The 23,826-nt window shown below is 37.9% G+C and overlaps 1 protein-coding gene across 2 annotated transcripts in view; it reads right to left on the bottom strand.

The window, feature by feature from the left end:
* EPB41L2 (erythrocyte membrane protein band 4.1 like 2) overlaps positions 1–23,074 on the bottom strand; it is a 102,180-nt gene extending 79,106 nt beyond the window's left edge. For both annotated transcript variants that reach the window (XM_085055961.1, XM_085055962.1), the window contains exon 1: positions 22,947–23,074. In XM_085055961.1, coding sequence (XP_084912087.1) covers positions 22,947–22,977 — 31 coding nt within the window. In that variant the 5' untranslated portion in view covers positions 22,978–23,074. The remainder of the gene's footprint in view (positions 1–22,946) is intronic.
* Between the last annotated feature and the right edge of the window lie 752 nt (positions 23,075–23,826).

Here is a 23,826-nt window from a genome sequence, read left to right as displayed (position 1 = left end):
GCACCTCACCTGAACAAAAAGAATATGAACAATTTAATATGAAAGCTGAAATTTTTCTTTCAAATTATATCCACAGAAGAACAAGCAAAATAAGCTGTTCACAAAAATTATGTGAACCTCTTTATTTGCCAACTGATTAAAATGAAAAAAAATTCAAATGTAGTACTTAAAAGTCATTCAAGTAATGACAAATTAAGCCACAGGCAAATACATAACATGAATGAAACAGCTTCAGAAACACAGAATACTTTTCTGCAGCTAATTTTTTAATCACAACTATACTACTACCTAGTATTGGGATTTGCTTTCTGCCCAAAGCACTGGAAACCAGTACAGCCAAAATATCACAAAGATGTCCTGGGAGGCTGAAGATACTCAGTTTTTCTTCCTTGCAACACCACATAGATTCCAATAAGTGTTTTCAACATCCAAAATAACTGGGGAAGTGACAGAAACACTCTTTAAAAAAAAGAGATAATAAAATCTGAGAATGTTATAAATCACCAGATTTTTCTGCTCAAATCTCCCAAAATACCATGTTGTGAAAAGCATGGATTGATTATGTTCTTGAATCCGTAGGTCTCTATGGAGAACTTTGCATTCCCCAACTGAAGGGACTACAGGTATCAAAAACAAACACCAGATTTCCTTTCATAAGGAATCTCTTCCAGAACAGCCTCTGATTAATGGAGATGAAAGTGGGAGGCCTAAAAAGTTCTGATTCTGCCTGACAAAAACCTCAAGGCAAAGCCTGTGTAGAAGAAAAGGATTGTATGCTCTGTTGACGTTGTCAGCGACCTCCTTTAAACTGTCATGGCTGGGATGAATAGCCTAAGTCACCAATCCATTTTATGACTGCTCAATCTGAGCCAGGGTTTAAGCTCATGCTGTGCTGCACAGGCTATGTTAATCTCAGCACACGTTAAGATACATGGAGAGCTGCAATCTGCCCAGCAGACAAAGAATATCCCTCATCTTCTCTCTAAATGAAGACTGTGTTTATTTAAGGAGTAAATTTTCCAGATCGAAGAATAAATATAAAGTTTCAGCAAAAACATATATTCTTCATTACTCAACGTGGAGTAGGTTTTACTGCTTGCAGACCTCATGCGGAGGTGGTAGAAACATCACAGTCTTTTTCTTCTCTCAATTTTGACAATGACACTACTTTGAGAATTGGCTCTAACTAATCCATAGTAATCCTTTAGTCTGTGAAAATAAATACATCCTTGAGTAAATGAAAATAAACCCAGCAGGAACAAAAATCAATTATCAAAAGAAAAACTGTAAGAGGGAAAGATGTCATTTGTCTTTTCACTAATTCCTAGCATAACGGACCTGCAGAAAAAGAAAGAATACTGAAGTTTCTTGGAAGCTGTGCAATATTTCTTCTACTTAGTGTTTAATCCCTTCAGGAAACACAGCAAGAATAAAAGGAATGCAAACAAATTTTAAGAAGCTCTATTAAAGCAAGTTTTTCTTTTTCTAGCTCTGAGCACTTTGAGAATGATCCAAGAAAAGTCTTTAACATTTAAAAACTAAGTTCATGAAAAAAGCTATCATTTATAAAAGACTTTTAGAGAAAAAAATAGGTTGTTTTGCAAAGAAATTTGTATTGCTGTGTTTTAAAAATTCTTTTACGCTGCTTTAATTATAGATACTCAAACAGATCTGACAACTAGTTTGAAAATGTTAAAATCTTCAAGTTCTTAAAGAAGTGACTGTTATATTCCCTAAAGCTCCTTTCTAAACATATTTCAAGTTTTTATTTGAGACATCACTGAAGCCCTTCTAAAGTATTCAGTCTAATTTTTCATGAATAAAGAGAGAGTTTTTTCAGAAAGGATACACCAGTAATCATAAGTTCTCTGTATGGCAAAGCAACAAAAGCCCTCAAGGTTAGATGCCAACTTTCAGGTACATTCTAAATAGAACTAGACCGAACTATGTCCTGAAACAGGAAAGTTGTATTTCTTAAACAACTAGAACAATTATCCGAATACGTTACACACCCTACTTTTAAATCAGTTGCCCTGTTGCCAATATTTATTGACCAAGTCCATCAATACAGGGGAGAAAAACTTGTTACGTCAAAAGGTCAGCACAGCCTACAGAAGGGCATTATTTCTCAGGTTTTCTAACTATACAGGTTGTACTGATTTGATCATAAAACTATCTGAAAGAATACATCCTCTGATTTCAACTGGTTGGCAGTAATTACTGCTCTGTCAAACTGTGTGCATTTGCCTGCACACAGGTATTTCCAAGATTTTTCTCAAAAACCTCCATTTCCTTTTGTTCAATAGTTGTCAAAATGTATTTATTTCAGCAGCAATGTAATCTTACATTTGGCATTGCTGTTGTGATACTCAATTACACACATGGTGAACCCCTATGGTCACTTACAGTATACAAAGCAGCAATGCTTTTTCCCCACTCCTACTCCCTAATCTCTTGCATACCCATCAGAAAATACCAGTGGTCCTTTACAGCTCTGCCATGTCACTAACAGTCTGTCACCCTATTTTGAAGAGTAAGAAGATGTATCAGAAATTCTGCCACACATGATAGAAGCTTGAATGGGTTAGTTTAATAGTACAAATGTATTCAACTGAAGTTTGAGCTATCCGTTTTCTGAATTTAAGTTTGGTGTCCAAATATTTATAGTCACATCAATTCTTAACAGGCAGTATTTAATTCCCAAACAAAACTATATACAGCTTAAGATGGAAGATGCCATATCACAATTCACAGTGCCATTCTGAACACATCCATCAGCACATAAATTTGTCTTTAGATTGGTAACTAATAAAGAGCATCAGTACGTGATATACTTCTTTTGCTGATGCAACCATATCACAAAAAATGGTACTGCTGAAAAACATGGATTTCTTACCCAACATTTCCCGTTTTAAAATCACAAATCTCTAGAAAATGTATGTTCTCATTGCTGCTTTTCTCCAGTATCTCAAAGCAGCAAGTATGTGTCTGTATACACACAAACTACTTCAGAAACTAACAGTAGTTTAAAAGGAGTAACTGTAAAACTCAGATATACCCATTAAATTTTGGGGCTGGTACCCCAAGTTGCAGCATTTTTGGTACCTCATCCAATTCACTTAACTACATCAACATCAGCTGCGGTCCCATTTTTGACCACAGGATAAATACTTTCTGAAAACTTCCCAAACAAATGTAGACATGGCCATTGGAAAGAAAATCTGTTCAATTTAGTCTCCCTTATTAAACTCTATTCCTTACCTTTGTGAAACTACAAATATGTAATCAGCAAGCAAGGAACGAGACTAATCCCAGGCAGAAGTAAGTATTTTGATTGAAATCTTGAATCAGAGGTGCTCCTAGTGAGCCAACAGATTTATTTCCAGTATGAACAAGAAGTAGGACTACTACATAAATAACACACCCTCCCTAGCTTTAACCTAGCTATCACCAGTGCCAAAAATGATACACTGAGTTCTGATCCATACAGGATACATTACCAAATCTCCATACTATTCTAACCCAGACTTTTAACAGAGTTCTAATATGCATTATTCTATTCATATCTTAGATAAGTTTAATAAATTGAACAGCACCATAGATTTTCCTTTAACACAGGGATTTCTTTTCATGCTTGAAATCATGTACGTACTCTTGGTGAATGAAATGTTAAAGAAAAAATAATGACTGAACTACTATCGAACTAAATTCTTCAATTTTAAAGTGTCTCAATAAACAGGGTGGAGTTTCAAAACAACCATAAACTCTGATTTCCCAGTTAGGGCCCTTCATGCAAGTGTCACATGAATATCCAATGTATTTTGCTACTTCAGGATCATGACCCCTCCAAGGAAACGTTTCATACAAACTCTGCAGCTGAATAGCGTAAAAACAAAATGAACAACTTTGTCCACAACCGTGTATGGTAGTTCCACCTTGCCAAAACACTTCAAACAAAGACTCCCTTTGTATCGGAACTGTGTAACTACTCGATGAATTTAAGACTGAACACTAACAACCCTTTATTTTAAGCTTGTATTTTCTTGACCTCCCATTATCCATTAAGACTTTTTGGTGGGTTTTTTTGCAAATGAAATAGTTACAGCTAAACGAATCAACAATCTAACTGGCTCAGTGCTCTGCACAGTGCAGGGGGACCACCCAGATTAATCCATCTTCACTGGCAATGTGCAATACAATTTGTATCTTTTCCAACACAAATATCAAAACAGATTTTTAAATTGTCAGATCTATCAATAACATTAGACATTTCAGACAAAAAGAGTTAGGTGAGTGTTCCTCTCCTCACTGTACTCCTCTCCTCCATTCGTGACACCTCAGTACCATAAGACACTGACTCCAACACAGCGCTACATAACGCTGGCAGGCAGCCTCTCTGCTGCAGCACTTTGCTGGAGTGCCACACAAGCCCCACCTCTCAGGAACATAAGGCAGGCAACATGCTGGGCAGCACAGTTCAAAATAGCTCAAGAAGTTTAAGGTGATTGATAGCAATTCTTAATGAAGTCTCTAAATATGTTTAACTTACTAAATATTCTGTATCACATTACTCATAAATAAAATTAGGCTTACTGTAAGAGCAAGGAAAGCACATTGTAAACACACATATATTATGCTCATTCGTTTGCTGTAATACAAAAGCTACAACAGCTTTCCAAGTTCCCCTACTACTGGATAAGGAAGTCTGAACTATATAGTAACACTGCAGTGGAAAGAAATTGTAAACAATTTAATTGAGAAAATCTGATCTAAAAATGAATGGTTATAAATTTCTGGACTAATTATATTAAATACAAGTTAAGTGGTTTGGTTTTTTTCATACAATAAATGAATGAGATTTTGGGGCCACTTTCCCCAAAAGGCAATTGGACTAACAAACTAAAAAAACCTTGCAATGGTACTTGCAAAGGTCTTGAAATAGGTGTAGTTTATTTTCAATTCTTGATGACCCAGAAGGCCTATTCCAAGTCTTTAATATCTAACAATTCAAACCTCCTAACACACACCAAAACTGAAACTAGGACTTTGTCAACTTACATTGCTGTCATAGTGCTCAGCATCTCCTTTATGCACTACTTTAATCTTTCAGAATAGGAACACAGATACCCAATGTACTTTCTCTGCTGCTTTGAACAGACAACTCTTTTTAGCCACTCAAAGAATGTGTTCTGCACTCTCTCATAATTTAATCACTGTCAGTCATAACAGCCTATTGTGAAAAATAATCCACTCATTTATTTTATCATCAGTGCTCTCAAGCATGGTCAATTTACGAGCAACATAGTCACATGCATCGGCCACGAGAGATCCATTACAGAGCTGCTGGAAAGTTTGTGAACAAACAAGCTGCTTTCCTCTGATTATCCATAGGCTAAAACTAGAAGTCTCACAGTCTTTCATCATCCTAGTTTCACAGGAGAAACAAAAGAAAGCCTTCAAGCAATAGTTCTAGTATTTAGCTCAAAACATGCTCACACAGACAGTAAGTTAATTAAAATTTTAAATTTTAATATTAAATGGCACTAATAATATTTCATCCAAATCAGGCGCTTATGGAAGAAAATGTCGTTTTAACCCCATCACAGTAGCTCACAGGACACCTGACACAAGCAGCAAAGCTGTTAGTGCTGAGAGACCAAAAGCAAAGCTGTCATTGAAAGTGTGGGAGCTGCAGAAGGAATGCAAAAAGGCTTGGGAGCTAGCAGGCTGTAGGACAATCAGGAGCTGCCAAATAGCAGTCAGACCAATACACCTGCACGCACTTAACTAGCCCTGCTCACAGTGTCAGGTTAATGAAGTCATGCAAGTAATGTAAGTACCAGCTATGAGCTCTAAAAGATCCAGACGTTGCTAATCCAAGAATTGTCGCTATGCATTAGCAGCTACAAAAAGACAGAGGAGTCAGGCGTGAATACACGTGAATACACACATTTTTTAAACACTTGCACATAAATGAGTGTGTGCCACTCAGCAAGGCCTGGACAGGCTAGAGAGCTGGGCAGAGTTGAATGAAGTTCAACAAAGACCAGCAGGGAATAACACCAAGCACCAGTAAAAGTTAGGAGTTGACCTGCAGCACCTCTGCAGTCCTGGGGGTCCTGGTGGAAAACAGGCTATTCATGAACCAGCAGTGTGCCCTTGTGGCCAAGAAGGCCAATGGTATCCTGGGACGCAATGGAAAGAGCATTGCCAGCACGTCAAGGGAGGTGATCCTGCCCCTCTACTCATCCTTAATGAGGCTGCACCTGGAGTTTTGTGTCCAGTTCTGAGTTTCTCAGCTCAGAAAAGACAAGGAACTACTGGACAGCCAAAGTGAGGGCTACGAAGGTGATTAGAGGACAGGAGCATCTCTCTCAGAGCTGTGACTGGCCTAGAGACAACCGACATGATCTTATCAATGTGCACAAATATCTTAAGGACAGGTGTCAAGAACACTTCAGTGGTACCCAGTGACAGGACAAGGGACAACGGACACAAATTCAATCACAGCAAGTTCTGAGTTGGAAGAAAAGCTTTTTTACTGTGAGGGTGACAGAGCCTTGGAGCAGGCTGCTCAGAAAGGTTGTGGAGTCTCCTTCTCTGGAGACATTCAAAACCTGCCTCTCCATGATCCTGTAAAATATGCTTTAGGTGAACCTGCTTTAGCAGGGAGGTTGGACTATGTGATCACCAGAGGCTCCTTTCAACCCCAGCCATTCTGTAATTCTGTATACTACAGTCTTATCTGCCATTCAGCTGAGGATTCCTCAGGAAATTCCCTCCTACATGAGACATCATTTAAATTTCTATTATAATAAAGATTGGTCAGAAAATCATTCAGATTATTGCAAATGCTAAAGTCTTTTAAGAATTTTCAATTGGTAATGGCCAAAACTGAATATGTAAAAAATTCTTTTAACTAGAGCAACTCATTGAATCCTGGCTTTTTGTGTGCTATATGCAGAGCACTTGCACAATATCCAGCCTTACAGTTCTCTCATCTCTTCCATTTTTAAAACAGGATATAATTAAAAATGTAGTGGCTAAAAAATCCCAGATTTCCAGTGTTAACATTTTCAGTCAGGATATGCAGATAAACCTAGAAATGATCTACAACTAAGTTTAAAAAGAAACCCAACTATAGAAGCACTGCTTGAAGCAATCAGCCATTAAGTTCCTTGGCAAGGTACAGAAGCATCACCCACCCATCCTTTTGGCAGCAGTAGGATGCTACAGGGCAACCTTCGTGGGAGACATGGCAGACATCACTGTACACTCTGCCAGAACCTCACACATTTATCTGGAGAAAAATTGTGGAAGTACTGCATATGCTGACAGTTTGGAATGCTCTGATTTGCATTACGCTGTGTTTTGCAATTTACCTGACCAAACCAGCATTGCAATTCTCACAATGTAGAGATTAGGTATTTCTTGAACTCTGACAGAAAAGATTTCCAGACAAATCATAGATAATTTATTTTTATTGCAGTAAGATTTGCCTACAAGTCAGAGCATAATTAGTCCTCCATACGAACACTCAATCATGTAATACAATGCACTCCAGCTAAATAACAGAGCCAATATATTAGGCAGCTACTTAGGTATTTCTTGTCTTGAAGTGCATTTTTGGCTGCTAGAAGCAAATCTGCTTTGAATGGAACTACTTTTACAATGGAAGTTAATAACTTACTTCCATAAGAAACCCACAGTATACCACAGTTGTCTAAGAAAGTGTGTATATATATATATATATATACACACATAAAAACTTGTATGAAGAGCATCATGCCTATTCTCGCATTTACAGAAATTTAATTTAGCTTCTCTAAGTATTTGGTATCATGAAATACGACTTTTTCCAGTTAAATGAAATTCACATTTTGAGTTATTTCTTTCTAAGCACAAAAATATTAGTATTGCAAAACTCCTGGTTACTTTCCCACTAAGCTACAAATCACTATACCATTCAACTTGTAGGTGTCAAAACAGTAAAGCAACAGAGCAGCACTGCAACTACCCCAAAAAACTGAAGTAACTAACGCAAGCCAATACCTTTCAGGAAACCTTTTTGGGCTCCAAAGGTTACTATTGTCAAATTTTCCAAAGTACTCAGTGACAAGCAATTTTTCATGCAGCAATCGGTATTAAAGTCTGACCAGCCCTCAGAAAAAGGCTGAGAACAAAAGCTGGAATTTATGACCCAATTAGGTCAGACACACCAGCGCCTCAATGAGTAAATACACCAAGTCTGCCGTGGTTAAAACCTCTAATTCAGCAATGTTCACGTTTGGGATTCATGCACTGAAAATGTAATTCTGTCACTTGTCAATTAACAGATGTAAATACTAAGCAAAATAAAGCAACACAAAAATCCACTGCAGCAATCTCATCCACAAAATTAGGCTATCAGGCTTCTCTTCGTAAAATGGGTGGATTTTGATCGCTGGTTTGTTAACTCTTTAACATTGTGCCCCTGCTACCTCCCCAGTCTACAAGTTGTTTCCTATCAGAAAGCACTGATGGCAATGTCCCTCATTATATACACCTTACACAGGTATTTAATACAGACTATCTATAAATTCCCAGAAATCACCAGTTGTCACTTCTATAGTAGTCTTCCGTTTCAAAATTAAGTCTGAAATGTAATGTTGTTTTTCAAATATTCTTGATGGACTTAAGCATAAGACAAATATATTTATATAAATAAGACTTAGAAAAGCTAACTAACTGATTCCACTTCACCCCTTGAGCAACAGTGTGGTCCCAGACAATCTGCAACTACAGCAAATGTCTCTTCTGGCAGCCTAGAAGTGGGTCCTCTTCTAAATTAGTTATCAATATCAGGCTATCACAATGGCTAACATGGTCACCTGAATCATCACTAGCCATGGGCACAGCACAGCATCATCCTGAGATGACAGTGAATCCATGTGGATACACTGTACTCAGCACTCCCACTCATTAATTACTACTGATCCTTCCCCATCTACAAAGAATGTGCAACTCCTGGATTCTCACCAAATAAAAATTTTGGTGTGAAGTCACAGGGCAATGAACTTTACTGTCACTTCAACAGCAGTGCTAGTTCAGGATAGCAGTAAACAACTATGAACAATTTTGTTTCCTACTGACTATTAAACCATGTCCATTTCAATGCCCATTTAAAATCATGGACATTTCTGGAAATTTCAAGATCTTTAAAGGAATACTTGCTGTAGGGGGAAAAAAAAAAGTGACTAAACCTGTACTCGAGATTCTCCTAATCTCCTTTTCAAAATTCTAATAGACTGACATAATACAACTGTTTGCATCTGACTACACACAACAATGAGAAACTTAATCCACAGAAATAAAATTTTCAAGGAAAATTTGTTTTATGCTGGGACACACAGCACTTTACTTTGCAATGACTTGCAATGACTGACTTGGCAATATCTCTAACCTGTGGATGCATTTGGAATCTAATGTAAATATATAACCAGATCCAATTTGAAGCATACTGTTTTCCTGAAACTGAGAAATATCCTTCTATGACACTACATGCATTAAAAGTTATAGGAAATACACTTGATCATCTCAGAACTCATTGTCACGGTAACTGCAAGATTGGCATCCAAGTAATATGTCAGGCATAACTAATGATAAATTCTAACGATAAAATCTCTTCAAATGCTTGTACTATGAAATAAGTAGAAAACAGTCTTAAAGGTGAATATTTCATGCCTTGAGAAATATTAGAAAGAAGCAAATTTGAAAAATTAAATCTTTAGTAGTAAAAAGTTTTCTATTGCCATGACACAACCATCTTTATTCCAGTACTATGCACTGACATTTTTTTAAGAAACTGAAGGCTTTCATGGTAGTTAACATATTTATTTGATTTATAAAGGATTTCTTGAAGGTCTTTTTGCTGAAGACTGTTTTCTACACAGTGGCTTTACTGGTTTGGCTAGTTCCTCCAATTCTAACAGCCAACTAGAGCAGTATCATAGGTCAAGCACCACATTTCTCAAATTACCTTAGTTTAAGTTTTGTACTCATTATTGAAACATTAAAGCTTTTCAAGGTTACTTCAACCCTTTATCCTATTTCTAACATCCTGATAAGCCAAAGAATCAAAAGGAAGTTTATTTTACAGAAAATAAAAGCTATCAGAAGAGATGTATGATATCACTTATTGTTAATGCATTCCCAAAAGCAAATCACAAAGACACTTTTAAGCACAGCTGATGTTTAGCTTTTGCCTATTCTGTTAGGACACACCAGTCACATGACAGAGTAACACCACTAGCCATTTGATTAATTTGAAAGTTTAGGGACACAGCAGCACAAATTAAAGGTTTCCCAAGAGTACTGACAAAACTAGCTTTTTCCAGTTAAATTCATTTTTGCTGCAGCAACAGTACCAGCTCCAACTTCCATCCTTTCTTACATAGTTTAGGAGTCACAGTGACATTCCCAGCCTCAGTGCTGTGACTGTGCTCCTGACTTGTCTCTGCCCAAATGACCAACCTTTGACAGCTTCCCAGGAATCTCACCACCTTCAACCAGAACAGAAACACAGCTAAGGATACTGCAGAAATTAAGCTTTGCTCTAGCTTGCCTCTGCCTTTCGCAACAGAGAGCTGTTGCAACAACATGCAGGAGTCTTACCCTCCCTCACCATAATAAATGCCAGGACAGAACAGGGAAGGATGCAGAGGCAGAGGAGTGGGCTGCAGACCACACTCAGCATCAGCACCCTCACAGCCAGCCTTTGTGCCAAAGCAGACAAAACAGAGCCTCCACCCAGAGAATCCTATCCTTAGGTTTTAGACTGAGGTTTTGCTGCCCTTACCAGCCCCACCAACAGATTAATTCAGTGACAAAAACTGTTAAGCAAAGCATGTAACAAAAGCAAATTTTGTTTGTACCTCCTCCTTCCAAAAACTCTGAAACTATGACTTTGCCCCCAGCATTAACTTTTGGTTATAAAACCCCAGCTGTTTGGCCAATTTTTGTATAATCATTCCAATAAGCCCTCACAGGGGTTTAAACTAAGCATTTCAGTTAAACTTCGTTCTTTGCAGGGGGTAAGGGTGGGTAGAGAAAGAAAGCAGGCTGCTACTACTACTACTGGAGCAAAAAAATAAGTTAGTTTGTTTCCAGCTACTGCTAAATTCACTGTGAATTATTTTACTTGATCCTCCCAAAGTGCCGCAGGAGGCGTTGTTCTGCATAAAGCTTGCAATTACACTACAAAGCTATACTATAAATTCTTCATCCCTTTACAGCTGTCCTCTGTTTACAGCTACACTTAACTGAACTGTTGCCATCAGCTACCTGCATTTTACCCAAACTCAGGGCATACATATATATCTTAAAAACTATTTTATCACATCTGCATTTCCCTTAAACACTCTTCTTGATATCTGCAATATCTACAACTTGCCAGTACTTCTCAGCCATAGGCTCACTCTTTAGGTGTTTAAAAACGTTTCTTCACTATTCTTCATAATCTGTTAGTCATTAAGAGCTTTGCAGCTTAGCCAGAACTATGTCATAGGCATAAAGTATTCTCAGTAATAATTTTAAAGAGTTCTTTTTGTGTCTTATTAAAGCAATAAATATTGTTCCTTTCATTCAGGAATACCAAACAGGTGCATGACTGAATTGGTAGATAAGTTAGAACCATTTTTTAAAATATGGTATCCATTCAGTTAAATCTTTCCCCATTTGGTACCCCTCCAAAAAATTGTTTACAATATTCTTTCATTCAGCTTTTCATTGCAGTGCACATCAATTGTGTCCATTCCTAAGCAAGTTAATTTTTAACAAACTGAATGAACAGCAATTCCATACCTGGAAGAAGGATGTTAGGTACCATCTAGTAAGGCTACAGATGCTCATTACAATTTTGGTTAAATATGTGACTTCCCAGCTGATATCTAAAATTAACTACTTCAGGCATATTGTTTAAGGAGAAGCCACCTAAACAGCTAACAGAAGTAAAAAAAGGGACAATCCCTCTGTACAATTCAGTCCCTTCATGTGGTAAGGAAAAGAGGGACTAAAGAAGTATGTACAGTGGCAGAAGTATCCTAAATGAAGAACTGCTGCCAAAGGAATTATCACAAGTAATAAAACCTTTGTTTTCACACTATACAAATAATACTTAGTCTGTGAAATCAACAATAACACTTCTCTGCTAATTATTACCACCTTAATGACTGATCAATATGATACAATTAAGGTAAATAGTAACAATAATGTAATTTCTTTTTCCTTGCCTATGGTTACAGTGTCTTGTGAAATATGAAGTCCTCAGATATGAGATGCAGGATCCTTGACTCAGGATCGATACCTAAAGGTAAAGACCAATCTCTACAAGTTATGGTATTGGCTTTGGGAATCCACTTCTTGAATCTCTGTACAGAAAAATCTAGTCTTGTAAAATACCTTCAGGAAACAGCTTAGACACGTTTGTGATGTTATGAACTCAATTTCAATTTCATGCTAGATTAAAAAACAAAAACAACCTTCCTTTATCTTCATGACAAAGTCTCCTTCAATACCTTGATTCTTAAAAGACACAAAACACTTCAGATATAGCAGATACAAGGAAACTATGGAAGACAGCAGTTATTTCAACAGTCCTTTTATTGGCAGCACTTCAGTTTGCCCTTGAGGGAAAATAAATAATTTTTGTTGTTAATCTAATTCCTTTGCATTACAGAGAGTGGCTTCTATATGCACGGTAACTGGAGTTTTTACTCTTTGTAACTTCAGCTTTCCTTGTTCCAGACTTTAAAAGCTACATTTGAGATCAAACCACAGACCAACAGATATGTGATAAAACTAATCTAAGAGCACCAACAGTTTGTGTCATTTCACACAACCAAATGGGTATATAGGAAATCTACATGCCATAAAAATAGACCACAATACATGGCTTACATGAAGTTAAAAAGAATGTCAGTAGATAAGCTTCCATTTTTTGTTAAGATACTAACTTGAAATCTCCCTAGTGTTAGAAAAAATTGACTGGATTTAAAAAAATATTTCCAGAAAAAAAAAATCACATTTTAACCAAAACTTAAACATGTAACTTAACTGCTCCATAAAATCAGTTTACAATCCAAAAATGATCCAAAATATTCTTTATACATTTCTCTCCCATCTGCTAAAAACATTTACTTTAATATTAAAGACAATATTCTAGACTTTAATATGTAAGCTTTAAACATTTTAAAGCAAGTTTTAAATACAATAGAAGTTTGAATACATAAGTTGGAAAGACATATGAAATTCCATTATTTGCTACTCTTCATATTCATTCCACAAAAACACAATAAAATGGATTTGTAGATGGAATGCTCCTGAAAAATTTCAGAACTGTATTCTATTCAAATGACTTTGAAGAACAAGAAGTTGACGTAACACTCAAGCTGTATTAATGTAATACTTTATCTACCTTGTTAAGCATGCTTACGTAAACAATTTGAGTATCTGAAAAAAACAAGCACTAAAGGCACTAAACTCGTCTTGAAAATCAAAGGATATCTGGACACTCAGCCTTTTCCTCAGAAGCTTTCCCATACAAGAACATCTACTCTCGTCATTTGTCTCTCTTCACACTTCAGTTGTATTTCATTTAAAAAGTCTGAGTTATTTCAGCAGCATGATCATCACTCTCACACAAAGTCTTAACAGCAATCAACTATGCTCAGCTATTTTTCCCCTGCTTTTGTGTAAATGGGGAAGCCACTCTCACCTCAAATGGCACAGTTAGCAATATAGGGCTGAGCACTGACTGAGGATTAAAGTTCACAACACTATGTTTGGTCCCAAAAGAATTTTAAAAGAGATTTACCCTTTAACTTTTCATTTGATAAGCAAGAAAAGACTGTGTCCACAATTTCTGGAATGCCTGTGTGGGCAATGCCATTTGTATTTCTGGGGGTTGGTGCACTCAAACAATGGTTTATTGGAGATCTTTCACATACAATTAGGTTGCAGACCATCAGTTCCATCACAACAAGCCTGGACTCTCCTCAAATTTAGACAGGATTTTTATTCACAGGATATTTAACTAGGATGCAGAGGGAGTTAGCAGAAGCCTGACCACAATCTTGTTCTCCATCTATCCCCTACCCTCTCTTTTCCCAGTGTACCAGCGAAGGAAAAGGAGCCAAGGAGACTAAATAGTACCCATTCCCACAGATCTTTCTGCCCCACTGCAGAGACTGGGATTTATAATCAAAACTGTCTGGGACACAGACTGCTGCTAGTGTTGCCTGCAATGCTGGCAGGCTGTTAAAGTTACAAAGAGAAAAATGTGCCAAAATATGTACTCTTGCTTGCCAAGCATATAATCCTGATGCATACTTCCTGATAGGAAAAGGATTTAATAAATATGAGACAATTTCCTTTTCCCTTTGCTTAGAAATGATCTTCTTTCCCACATACTTAAGGCCAGAGAAAAAGAAACAGCACAACTTCCACATTTAAAAGAAGCTCAGTTAATTTTCTGCCTGGAATACTCGAGTTCATTTGATCAAGCATATTCTGTATTTTCTTAGCAACTCAGATGACAATCACCAGAACAAGTTCTGGAATCTAAGAGAGCCTCTGTCCCCTGTTACTCATGAAACATTTCAAAGCATGTTGGAGGGCTGGATCTGTTGGTGGATATGGTCCCAGTTGTTGCTGGGCTCACTCCACAGCATGCTGTACCAGTAGGTTCTCTCCTGGTCACAAACAGCAAGGGAATACCTGTGAAGGATTAGAGGTTCTACCCCTAAACCAGGGCATACCCTTGCTTTAAACGAGCAGGAGGGAAGTTTGCTACATACTTTCCATGTCAGCATTTTAATTAGAAAACTGGATACGTATAAGTTGAGGGGCAGCTTCTGTTGCTTAGAAAGACCAAAGTAAGTACAAAAGCGCAATTTGTGTGTCAGGGAATCAAGTAACACAACAGAACAGGGCTGAGGCACTCAACCTTACTTCATTACTGTAGCATGACAATGTTCAGTAATTTACTTAGTATATTACCATGAATGATGGTAATTACTTGTAAAATGCTACTCACAACAAGACTAGAATTTCAAGAGTCCTCATCAAGGAAAAGCTAAATGTAACTAAAAATATATTCAATAGATCTGTTGAAAAAAACATGTGAGGGAGATACTAGAAACTGTATTAAAACCTTCCCGTATTAAAACCGTCAGAAATAATACACTTAAGAAAACTCTCACTCTCATAATAAGGCTTTCAAAGAAGAAAAAGTTGTGATTCAGGTCTAACAGAGGAGAGTTTCCAAGTACTGAAAGATACCCAGCAAACTACTTAAGTGTCACTAAGGTAACGATCACAATTGTATTTTGCCTAACTTGTAACATCCTTCTGCCAGTTAACATCTTACCCTATTAGCAAAAAAAGGAGGAAATAAGGCCTTTCACTCATAACAAGCTGTCAGAGTGTTCAGTTGTTAAATAAGACATATTCAGCATAGTGAACATAAAAGCTTAGAAAGGATACAGCAAAACAGTTGACGTGGTTTTTGGAACAAAGGCTGTAAGCCAGATGAGTGTCTGCCTCCCAAGTAACAATAGATAAGACAAGGGGAAAACAGCCTCAAGTTGCACCAGAGGAGGTTTAGATTGGATGGAAGGGATAATCTCTTCACTGAAAGAATGGCCAGGCATTGAAACAGGCTGCCCGGGGAAGTGGCTGCCACCATCCCTGGAGGTATTTAAAAGACCTGTAGATGTGGTCCTTGGAGACATGGTTTAGTGGTGGACTTAGCAGTGTTAACCTAACAGTTGGATTCAAAAATCTTAAAAGTCTTTTCCAACCTGAACAATTATATGATTCAATGAACAACAGAGTTTATACAGCAGCAAAAATTTGCCTGACAGCAAAAGGCAGTCTACAAACAATCAGTTTTACCAAAAGCATTAACCATCCTTAAAAGTAAAAAGCAGGCAAAAGGACTAAAGACTTCAGAAAACCAGCTATTAACCTAATCAAACTGAGAACAAGAAATATCAACCATCACATGTATTAGGAACAGGAGGACAAATATTATTTTGAACTCCAACAAGAATGCTGTTTGAAACATTTCAGTTGTTGGCCTGGTTTCCTACAGAAATAAGACCTATGCAATCATACTGCCTGTTCATCTGTTTGTTAACCTTCTCTAGTAATGTTTAAGTTCAATGGTCAAACTTAACCAAATTTAGCAATGGTCCAGAGGTCTCAATAATACTTAATTTCTACAGGACATGCAAAGCCAATTTGGTAGGAAAGAAACCCCCATCAGTGAAGAGTGTCTTGCATAAACCCATAAGTAACCTATTCTATTTGGCTTACAAGCTCTACAGTCAGCACCTACCAGCCACACAAAATTAATAGTTATCTAGCATATAATTTGGATGGTTCTGCACCAAGTATACTTAAGGAGTAATATAAGAAAACAAAGAAAAGAGGTACTGACAGGACAAACATTTATTAGTGACAGGAAGAAAAGCTGATACTTTGTTATGAAGCAGAGCATGAAAAAGTCAAGGAAGACCATGTCTCATAAGTTCTTCCACTACAACTTAGTTTTAAATATTGAAAGATCTGATGCTTTCAGGTAAACCTGAAATTAATTCTGAAGGTGTTTACAAGAAGGTCAACAACACATTTGTTACCACTTGCTAAGAAAGGCTATTATTCCAGTATTCACAGAATTATTTGGGTTCGAAGGGACCTAAAAGATCATTTAGCTTCAAACCCCTCTCACCAGAGCAGGCCACTCAGGGCTCAATCACAATCTGGCTCTGAACACTTCCAGGCATGGGGAATCCACAACATATTTGGGCAATAGCCACCTGTTCCAGTGCCTCATCATACTCACAGTAAAGAACTTCTTCCTAACATCTAATCTACGCCTATCCTCTTTCAGTTTAATGTCATTTTCCCCATATTACTACTTCTAATTATTACTGAATATTGTATAAGCAGCATAAAAGCATGAAGGGAGGAAAAAGGAGAAAGAACATGAGTGGAACAGTATTTCAAATACATGAAAAAATTATCATTACCTAAAAATTCTACTGCTCATATCTTGCTTTTACCATCTGATTACCATATTTATTAGAAAGCTTTTGAAATAAGTTAGCAGAAGAAAATCTAAAAATATACACCAATTTCAGTTGATATTAGATAGATGGGATATTTAAATTCAGTTTATTCATCTTACAGGACTCATGATTTTTTTGTATTCTGGGTTTCTTCCATCTCCTCCCCATCCACCACCATTACACTCAGAATGCAAACTAATTTGTGCTTTTAACCCAAAGAATCTGCAACTCAAACATGTGAGCAGTTAGCTGACCATAAAAGCACAAAACTGCAAAGCTGTGCCTGCTGCATATATATGAACTAATAATGCACAGAGGATGATGTCAAAAAAATAAACCCCAAAAAAACCCCACAAAAAACAAAAACAAAAAAAAACCCAACTCCTCTGTCTCCTGAGCTGCTAGTTTGACAGTTTTGGTCAGATATTCATGCTAGTTTTGCAAGGGTTTAAACTGAGTCTGCTGACATCAGCTATCAATGCAACATAACACAAACCTTTAGACAGTCCCCCTGAAATTTTGGCAGCAACAATTCCTCAGGTTATGAATAACTCATGACATCATTTCTGTAGTCCTGTCACAAAGGCAGAGAATTTGTGACAGTTTACTGGGTATAGTGACCTCTTAAGCCTGGAAGCAAAGAACACATCCACTGTGCATGGAAACAGAAGTATCATGTCCTAAATCATGATACCGTTACTCACAGCTGGGTAGTCCATCTACTTCTGACCTGAGCACTAATGGACACTTTGGAAATGCAGTGATTGCTTAGACAAACATCTTCACATATAAACAATATACAAAGCACTTTGGTGTCACCCAGGGAACTGACTATATCAACTTCCATATATTATTCCTTTGAAGAACATACTAAGTTCAGCAGGCTATGTTAAAAGCATCTATCACAAAATACATCAGACAGATTCATTTTCAGGCTTTGTAGAGCTTAAATAAAAAGCCGCTAAATAATGTTTCTTGACTTGGGAGAAAATAAAAATATAAATCAAGTTACAATATTTTTCAGACTCTATGGGGAAGGAAAAAAAGTGAAGGGTCTTTGACATCTTATAAATATTCGGCAGATCTGATTCAGAACTCTCAATAGTATCTCAACCTTTTCTGAAAGGTCAGGAGATACCTCACACTTAACAACACTCTAGTCTCCTAAGTCTATGTAAGCTACAGAGCAACACAGATAATATAGTCACAAGACCATCAAAAAGAAAATAATTACAAAACATTCATAAATCTCTTAATGCATCCATTTCAACATTTTTGGAATAAAATAATCATCATTTTCACTACATTAAATTCCTCTCAAAAAGGTATTTTCCACCTGCCTATCTACTGCTTCATTTCAACATCCTGCCTTGTGTGAACTTCTAGTAACAATTTTAGAAAATCACTGTAACTAACCATTTTGATGCAAGAACTTCTTTAACTGAGAGGTCAGTTTAAAAATATGGTAATACTGTAGGCAATGATAGAATCATAATCAGAAGAGATTAATTCTGCTAATTAAGTAATGTATAAGAAAAACAGGAGTATTAAGTCAACAGCAACATCAATTAGTGAAGATGTTTTAGAAATATTTTGGCTTTATAGATCAAATTAAATGTTTAAGTAAAAATACCCCTATACTAAGAGGAAATAACCATTCACAGGAAACAAATCAGTATTTTACTGATCATACAATGCTGTGATGTCTCAAACATCTTGCAAGCACAAACTCACAGCAATGCTGTGTTACTTCAGACTGCTAAGTCTGTTTACTTCTCCCTTCTCTACTTTATGCTATTCAGTAACTAGCTCCTAGTCAGACCTTTAAATATCACCATTTGCACTATGAAGCTTAAAAAACAGCCACAAAGCCCACCAGTTGTGAGAGAAAAAGACAACCAGAATTAACCCACTAGGTGAAATAAGTACATCTTATCCTAACAGGGTACCAAGGCTGTAGAACAAAAAAGCATACGTGACCTAGGGGGAAAAAAGGCTACTTTAGATCCCTACTTTTCTCTCAGTTCTCACCCCAAAAGTTAAGCCCTCTTCAGCAATCAGAAAGGGAAAGTCAGTGAAAGCCAAAGCTGAGGATTTCTGCAACTATGCACTCCACATGCAGTGACTTTTCCCTTGCTATCACTTCTCCTTGTGTAGCAGCAAGCCAAGAGCTTGAGTTGATCTTTCTGTTCAGTTCTTCAAAACTTCTACACTAAAATTTACAAGCGTGTTTTGAAGCAGAGCAGCAATACAACTAAACATAAAAATTATTCAAAAAAGTAACTACAATAAAATCAGTGGATCAAACTTGAAAACTGAATATAGTACACTCTCCTGGCTGAAAAGCACTGAATTACTGGTAAAAGTCTTGCAGATTATTTCAGCCCTTTGCAGAATTACCAGCCCTTCAGAGTATCAGCTAAGACAGTTCTGTCCTGTGAATGGATGCATACTATTGAAAACTAAGTGTAGCCTATGGCGTGCTTTTCAAATACAAAGACAGGTCAGTAAATTGAAGGATTTTTCACGGAAAGGAAGATACACCTTAATGGCCAACCAGGCATCTCCCTTAGTCTAGGAGGGTGAAAGGAGCAACAGGTGCTTTCGAAAGAAAAGTTCAGAAGCACTAACTAAATATGGGAGCATATTCAGCTTTGCTTGATTTTACATAATGGTCTTCATGTTGCAATCATGTTGATGTAAGGCCTGCATTAGATTATCTAATTGCAGCAATAGTTATGTTGCCTATTTTTAACAAAAGTATTCTGAGGTGACTGCTTCAATTTCAGATAAAGCCCTGAATGTGATCACTTTCACATAAAGCCACAAGAAGCCTTCCATACTGAAATAGTGCAGCATTTTAAAAATCCAGCTCTGGATCAAGTAACATTTTACTGCTTACATCAGAGACAAAAAGTTTTGCATAACTTCACAGCATGTAACTATCAGATCACTCTCAACTCACTACAAATGTTTCTTTAGCAATGACCAGCAGAGCAAAAGCCATCTTCAATTCTTCAGCAGCACAGGACTTTGTAAACAACAGCAGTGTTTACTTTAATTCAGGGGGAGACCAAAAAAGACAGAACAGAAGAAAATGAAGTGGGGAGAAGAGATTACAAAGGGTTTGTTTGGAGCTGAAAGAGTGAAGGGGAGAGAAAATACAGTGAACCACACCTTTAGAGCATAAACTGAAACAGAAGAGAGGGAAAAGAAACCATACAACAGCACATCTACTGCTGAAAATGAAAACCCAACTTCTGTTGCTTAACACAACCTCCATGCAGACTAGAGATATTCAGCCTCCTAAGTGCATTCTTCTTTTTAAAGGTTCCACAATATGAGCAAATAGCTCAAAAGCATCAGCCTTGCATGATCAGGACAGAGAGCTGCCCACTGACATCACAACTTCAATTATCTCAAATTTAGCACTGAAGAAAAAAGAATTCCTATCTAGTTAGTGACTGAATTTGCTATTCAAATGTTTGCACATACAAGATAGATATGATCAAAGATACAAAAGCCACACTCTGAGCTCTCCAAACCAGACAAAAAATAATGAATCATAATCAGATACCTCCCAAGTATCTCCAGTTCCAATTCAATCCCACACAGTGGTACATTTTCACTTCATGCTGTCCTAATTTACATACCATTTCAGGCTAATAATGCTCTGCAAACATATTTCTAAAGAAAAATTTCTGTAATTTTACTTTATGTTACTGAAAAATGGAAATAGTTATAAATTTAGGCTTGCAAAAAACCTAATGGCAGAATTGTCTTTTATAAAAAGTGCTAATACCCTAATAATAGCAAACAACTAGAAAAATGGTACAGGTGAAATTCCCATTACAGCAGAATCTTGCTGTTCTAATAAGAATATTTAAAACCGATGAAGCTTTGCTTTGACAGATGACAAAGTTGTTATTCTACGATTTTGTTTCTCTTTAATTTTATTAAAGACATATACACTGCAAAACTTTCCAACTCTGTTTCTGGATGAAAACCAAGCTAACTGCTCTGTCATGCAAGGACGTTACTCAAGCCTCTACAACACCAGAAAACTTCAGTAAGAGAATTTCCACACAGCTTTTCAAGTACCAGTTACCAACCTGAACTATTAAATAATACTATACCTGAAGCATCTGGGAAAGTAGTTTTTAAGAGTAAAACAGCAATATGAACATCGTCAGATTCCAATGGATGTGGTCAACAAAATAGTGGCCATATTCCCACTGACCAGCAGGAAGGAAACACAGGCTTTCCTGGCACTGTGGGTTTTTGGAGGATGCAATTCCAGATTACGGTCAGGTTGTAAATCCTCTAAATCAACTGACCGAGAAAAAGAATGATTTCAAGTGAGGTCCTGAACAACAAGAAGCTTTTTGAATTAATTAAACAGGAGATTGTTCATGCAGTAGCCCTCAGGTCAGTCAGAAAAGGACATGATGTGAAAAATGTGCTTTACACTGTAGCCAAGGAGAAAGGCCCTTCCTGGAGTCTCTGGCAAAAAGCACCAAGGGAGACTCACGGATAAGCCCATGATTTCTGCAGTCAGGAATACAAAGGATCCCAGGCCTGTAACATCCCAACTGAGATACCAGCAGCTTATGAAGGAGTCTGAGCTGTCTCAGAAGTGACTAGCACTGAAGTACAGCTTCTGCTGGCACCTCGACTGCCACTACTGGGCTGGATGTTCAGAGGGAAAGTCCCTGCCACACACACATCATGCCACTGACACTGTGTGGAGTAGGCAGGTTGTGCTGATCACACAGCAAGCTCAAATAGGAAACCCCAATCACCCACGGATCTTGAAGTCAGCTCAAACTGGCATGAAGGCAAAAATTTCAGACTATCATCATCAAAGGAGAAGGTAACACATGCTGAAGAGGCCCTACCACATAATCAACGACCAGAAAATGAAAAGCAACACACTCTCTTTACTGACAGTTCCTGCCACACACTGAAAATGGAAAGCTGCCATAAGAAGTCCTATACAACAAGCTGCAGAAGCCATTAAGGGACAAGATGGATCAAGTCAGGGTACAGAGCTGAAAGCCATCCAGCTGGCTTTAGATATTGCCGAAAGAGAGAAATGGCCAGTGCTCTACCTCTACACTGACTCAAGGATGGCAGCAAATGATCTGGGGGGTGGCTGGACCGATAGAAAAAGGTCAATTGGCAGCACAGAGGGAAACCCATCTGGGCTTCTGAAATGTGGCAAGACAACACTGCCTAGGTAGAGGAGTTGGCTATAAAAATGTCACATAGATGCACACATACCCAAGAGTCAGGCTACCATAACTACGAGGCATGGGCTGCAACCAAACAGGCCAAGCGGGTCAGGCCTCTGCAGTATGGCAGACTATGGTTGAAATATAAATATGAGAAGGCCTGGCAGGTTGATTACTGAAAACACAGTGAGGCAAGTGCTACATGCTTACAATGGCGGAAACAAGCCCTGGCTGGCTGGATATATACCCTGTGCCACATGCTACTGCCCAGAACACCATCTTGGGCCTTGATGCCACACGTCCTGGGGCAACATGGCACCCCTGCAGAACTGAGTAGACAACAGGACTCATTTCAAAAAGAGTCTCAAAGACACCTGGGCCAGAGAGCACAAGATTGAGTGGGTGTATCCTATTCCCTACCGTGTACCAGCCTCTGGGAAAATTGAACAGTGCAATGGACTGTTAGAAACCCCATCGAAAGCTATGGGCAAATGGGGCCTTCAAACACTGGGATCTACACTTAGCAAAGGCCACCTGCTTTAGTTAACACCAGACACACCACAGACTGAGCTGGCCCTGCCCAATCAAAACCCCCACATACCATAGAAGGGGATAAAGTCTCCATGGTGCATTTGAGGAATATTAGCTTGGATTAGTCCTGCCTAAAGCAAAGGCAAGCCCAGCTGTAGGACCGTTGTTGCTTGAGGTGCAGTTGGCAGGTAATGCAGAGGAACTGGGAAACACAATGCATACCTCAAGGGGATTTGATTTTTGGGTGAAAACACTCTGTAACATTGAATTTTGTAATACTGGCTGCTAAATGACACTGTCACTGCATGCCATAACTACCATGGGCAATGAGCATGGTCTGCTCCAGATACAGCAGGCATAAACTCCTGATGTAGCTTAGTGAAGATGTTTTAGAAATATTACCTGGGTACCACACCAGCCCTCCTGCCCTAGAAGACATCTAGGGGATGTATAGAACCCAAAGTCATGGACCAAATTAACTCAATGGACATCTTAGAGAGACAGACATTGACAACTGAAATTATACCTATGCTTGTATGTGTGTATATGTATATTTATGTACACATATAGTTGGTAAGTGTAGCATTTGGGCAAGACATATATGGTACAGGACTAAAGGGAGGATAATGTCCTGGTTCCAGCCAGGACAGGGTTAATTTTTATAGTAGCCAAGAGGGGCATGGCCAAGACACAGATTATTCCATACCACCTCACATCATTTTCTGATGACAGGGGACATTGTGTAGTGTGGTGACAGTCAGGTATTCACCGGACTCGATGTAGCAAACACTCACATGTGAATTGTTCACCTTCCTAGTACGTTCTGTGATTAATATTGTTGCTGTTACTGCTTTTTATTTTCTTGTTTCATTGCTATTTCCAGTAAATTGTTCTTACCTCAAACCACAATCTCTACCTTTTGTGCTTCCAATTCTCCTCTCTATCCCACC

Source organism: Lichenostomus cassidix, chromosome 3, assembly GCF_008360975.1.
Source record: "Lichenostomus cassidix isolate B80296 chromosome 3, HeHo_3.0, whole genome shotgun sequence".
Lineage (NCBI taxonomy): Eukaryota > Metazoa > Chordata > Aves > Passeriformes > Meliphagidae > Lichenostomus > Lichenostomus cassidix.
Note: the sequence above shows the minus strand (reverse complement) of the source record. Positions and strands in the feature narration are given on the sequence as shown.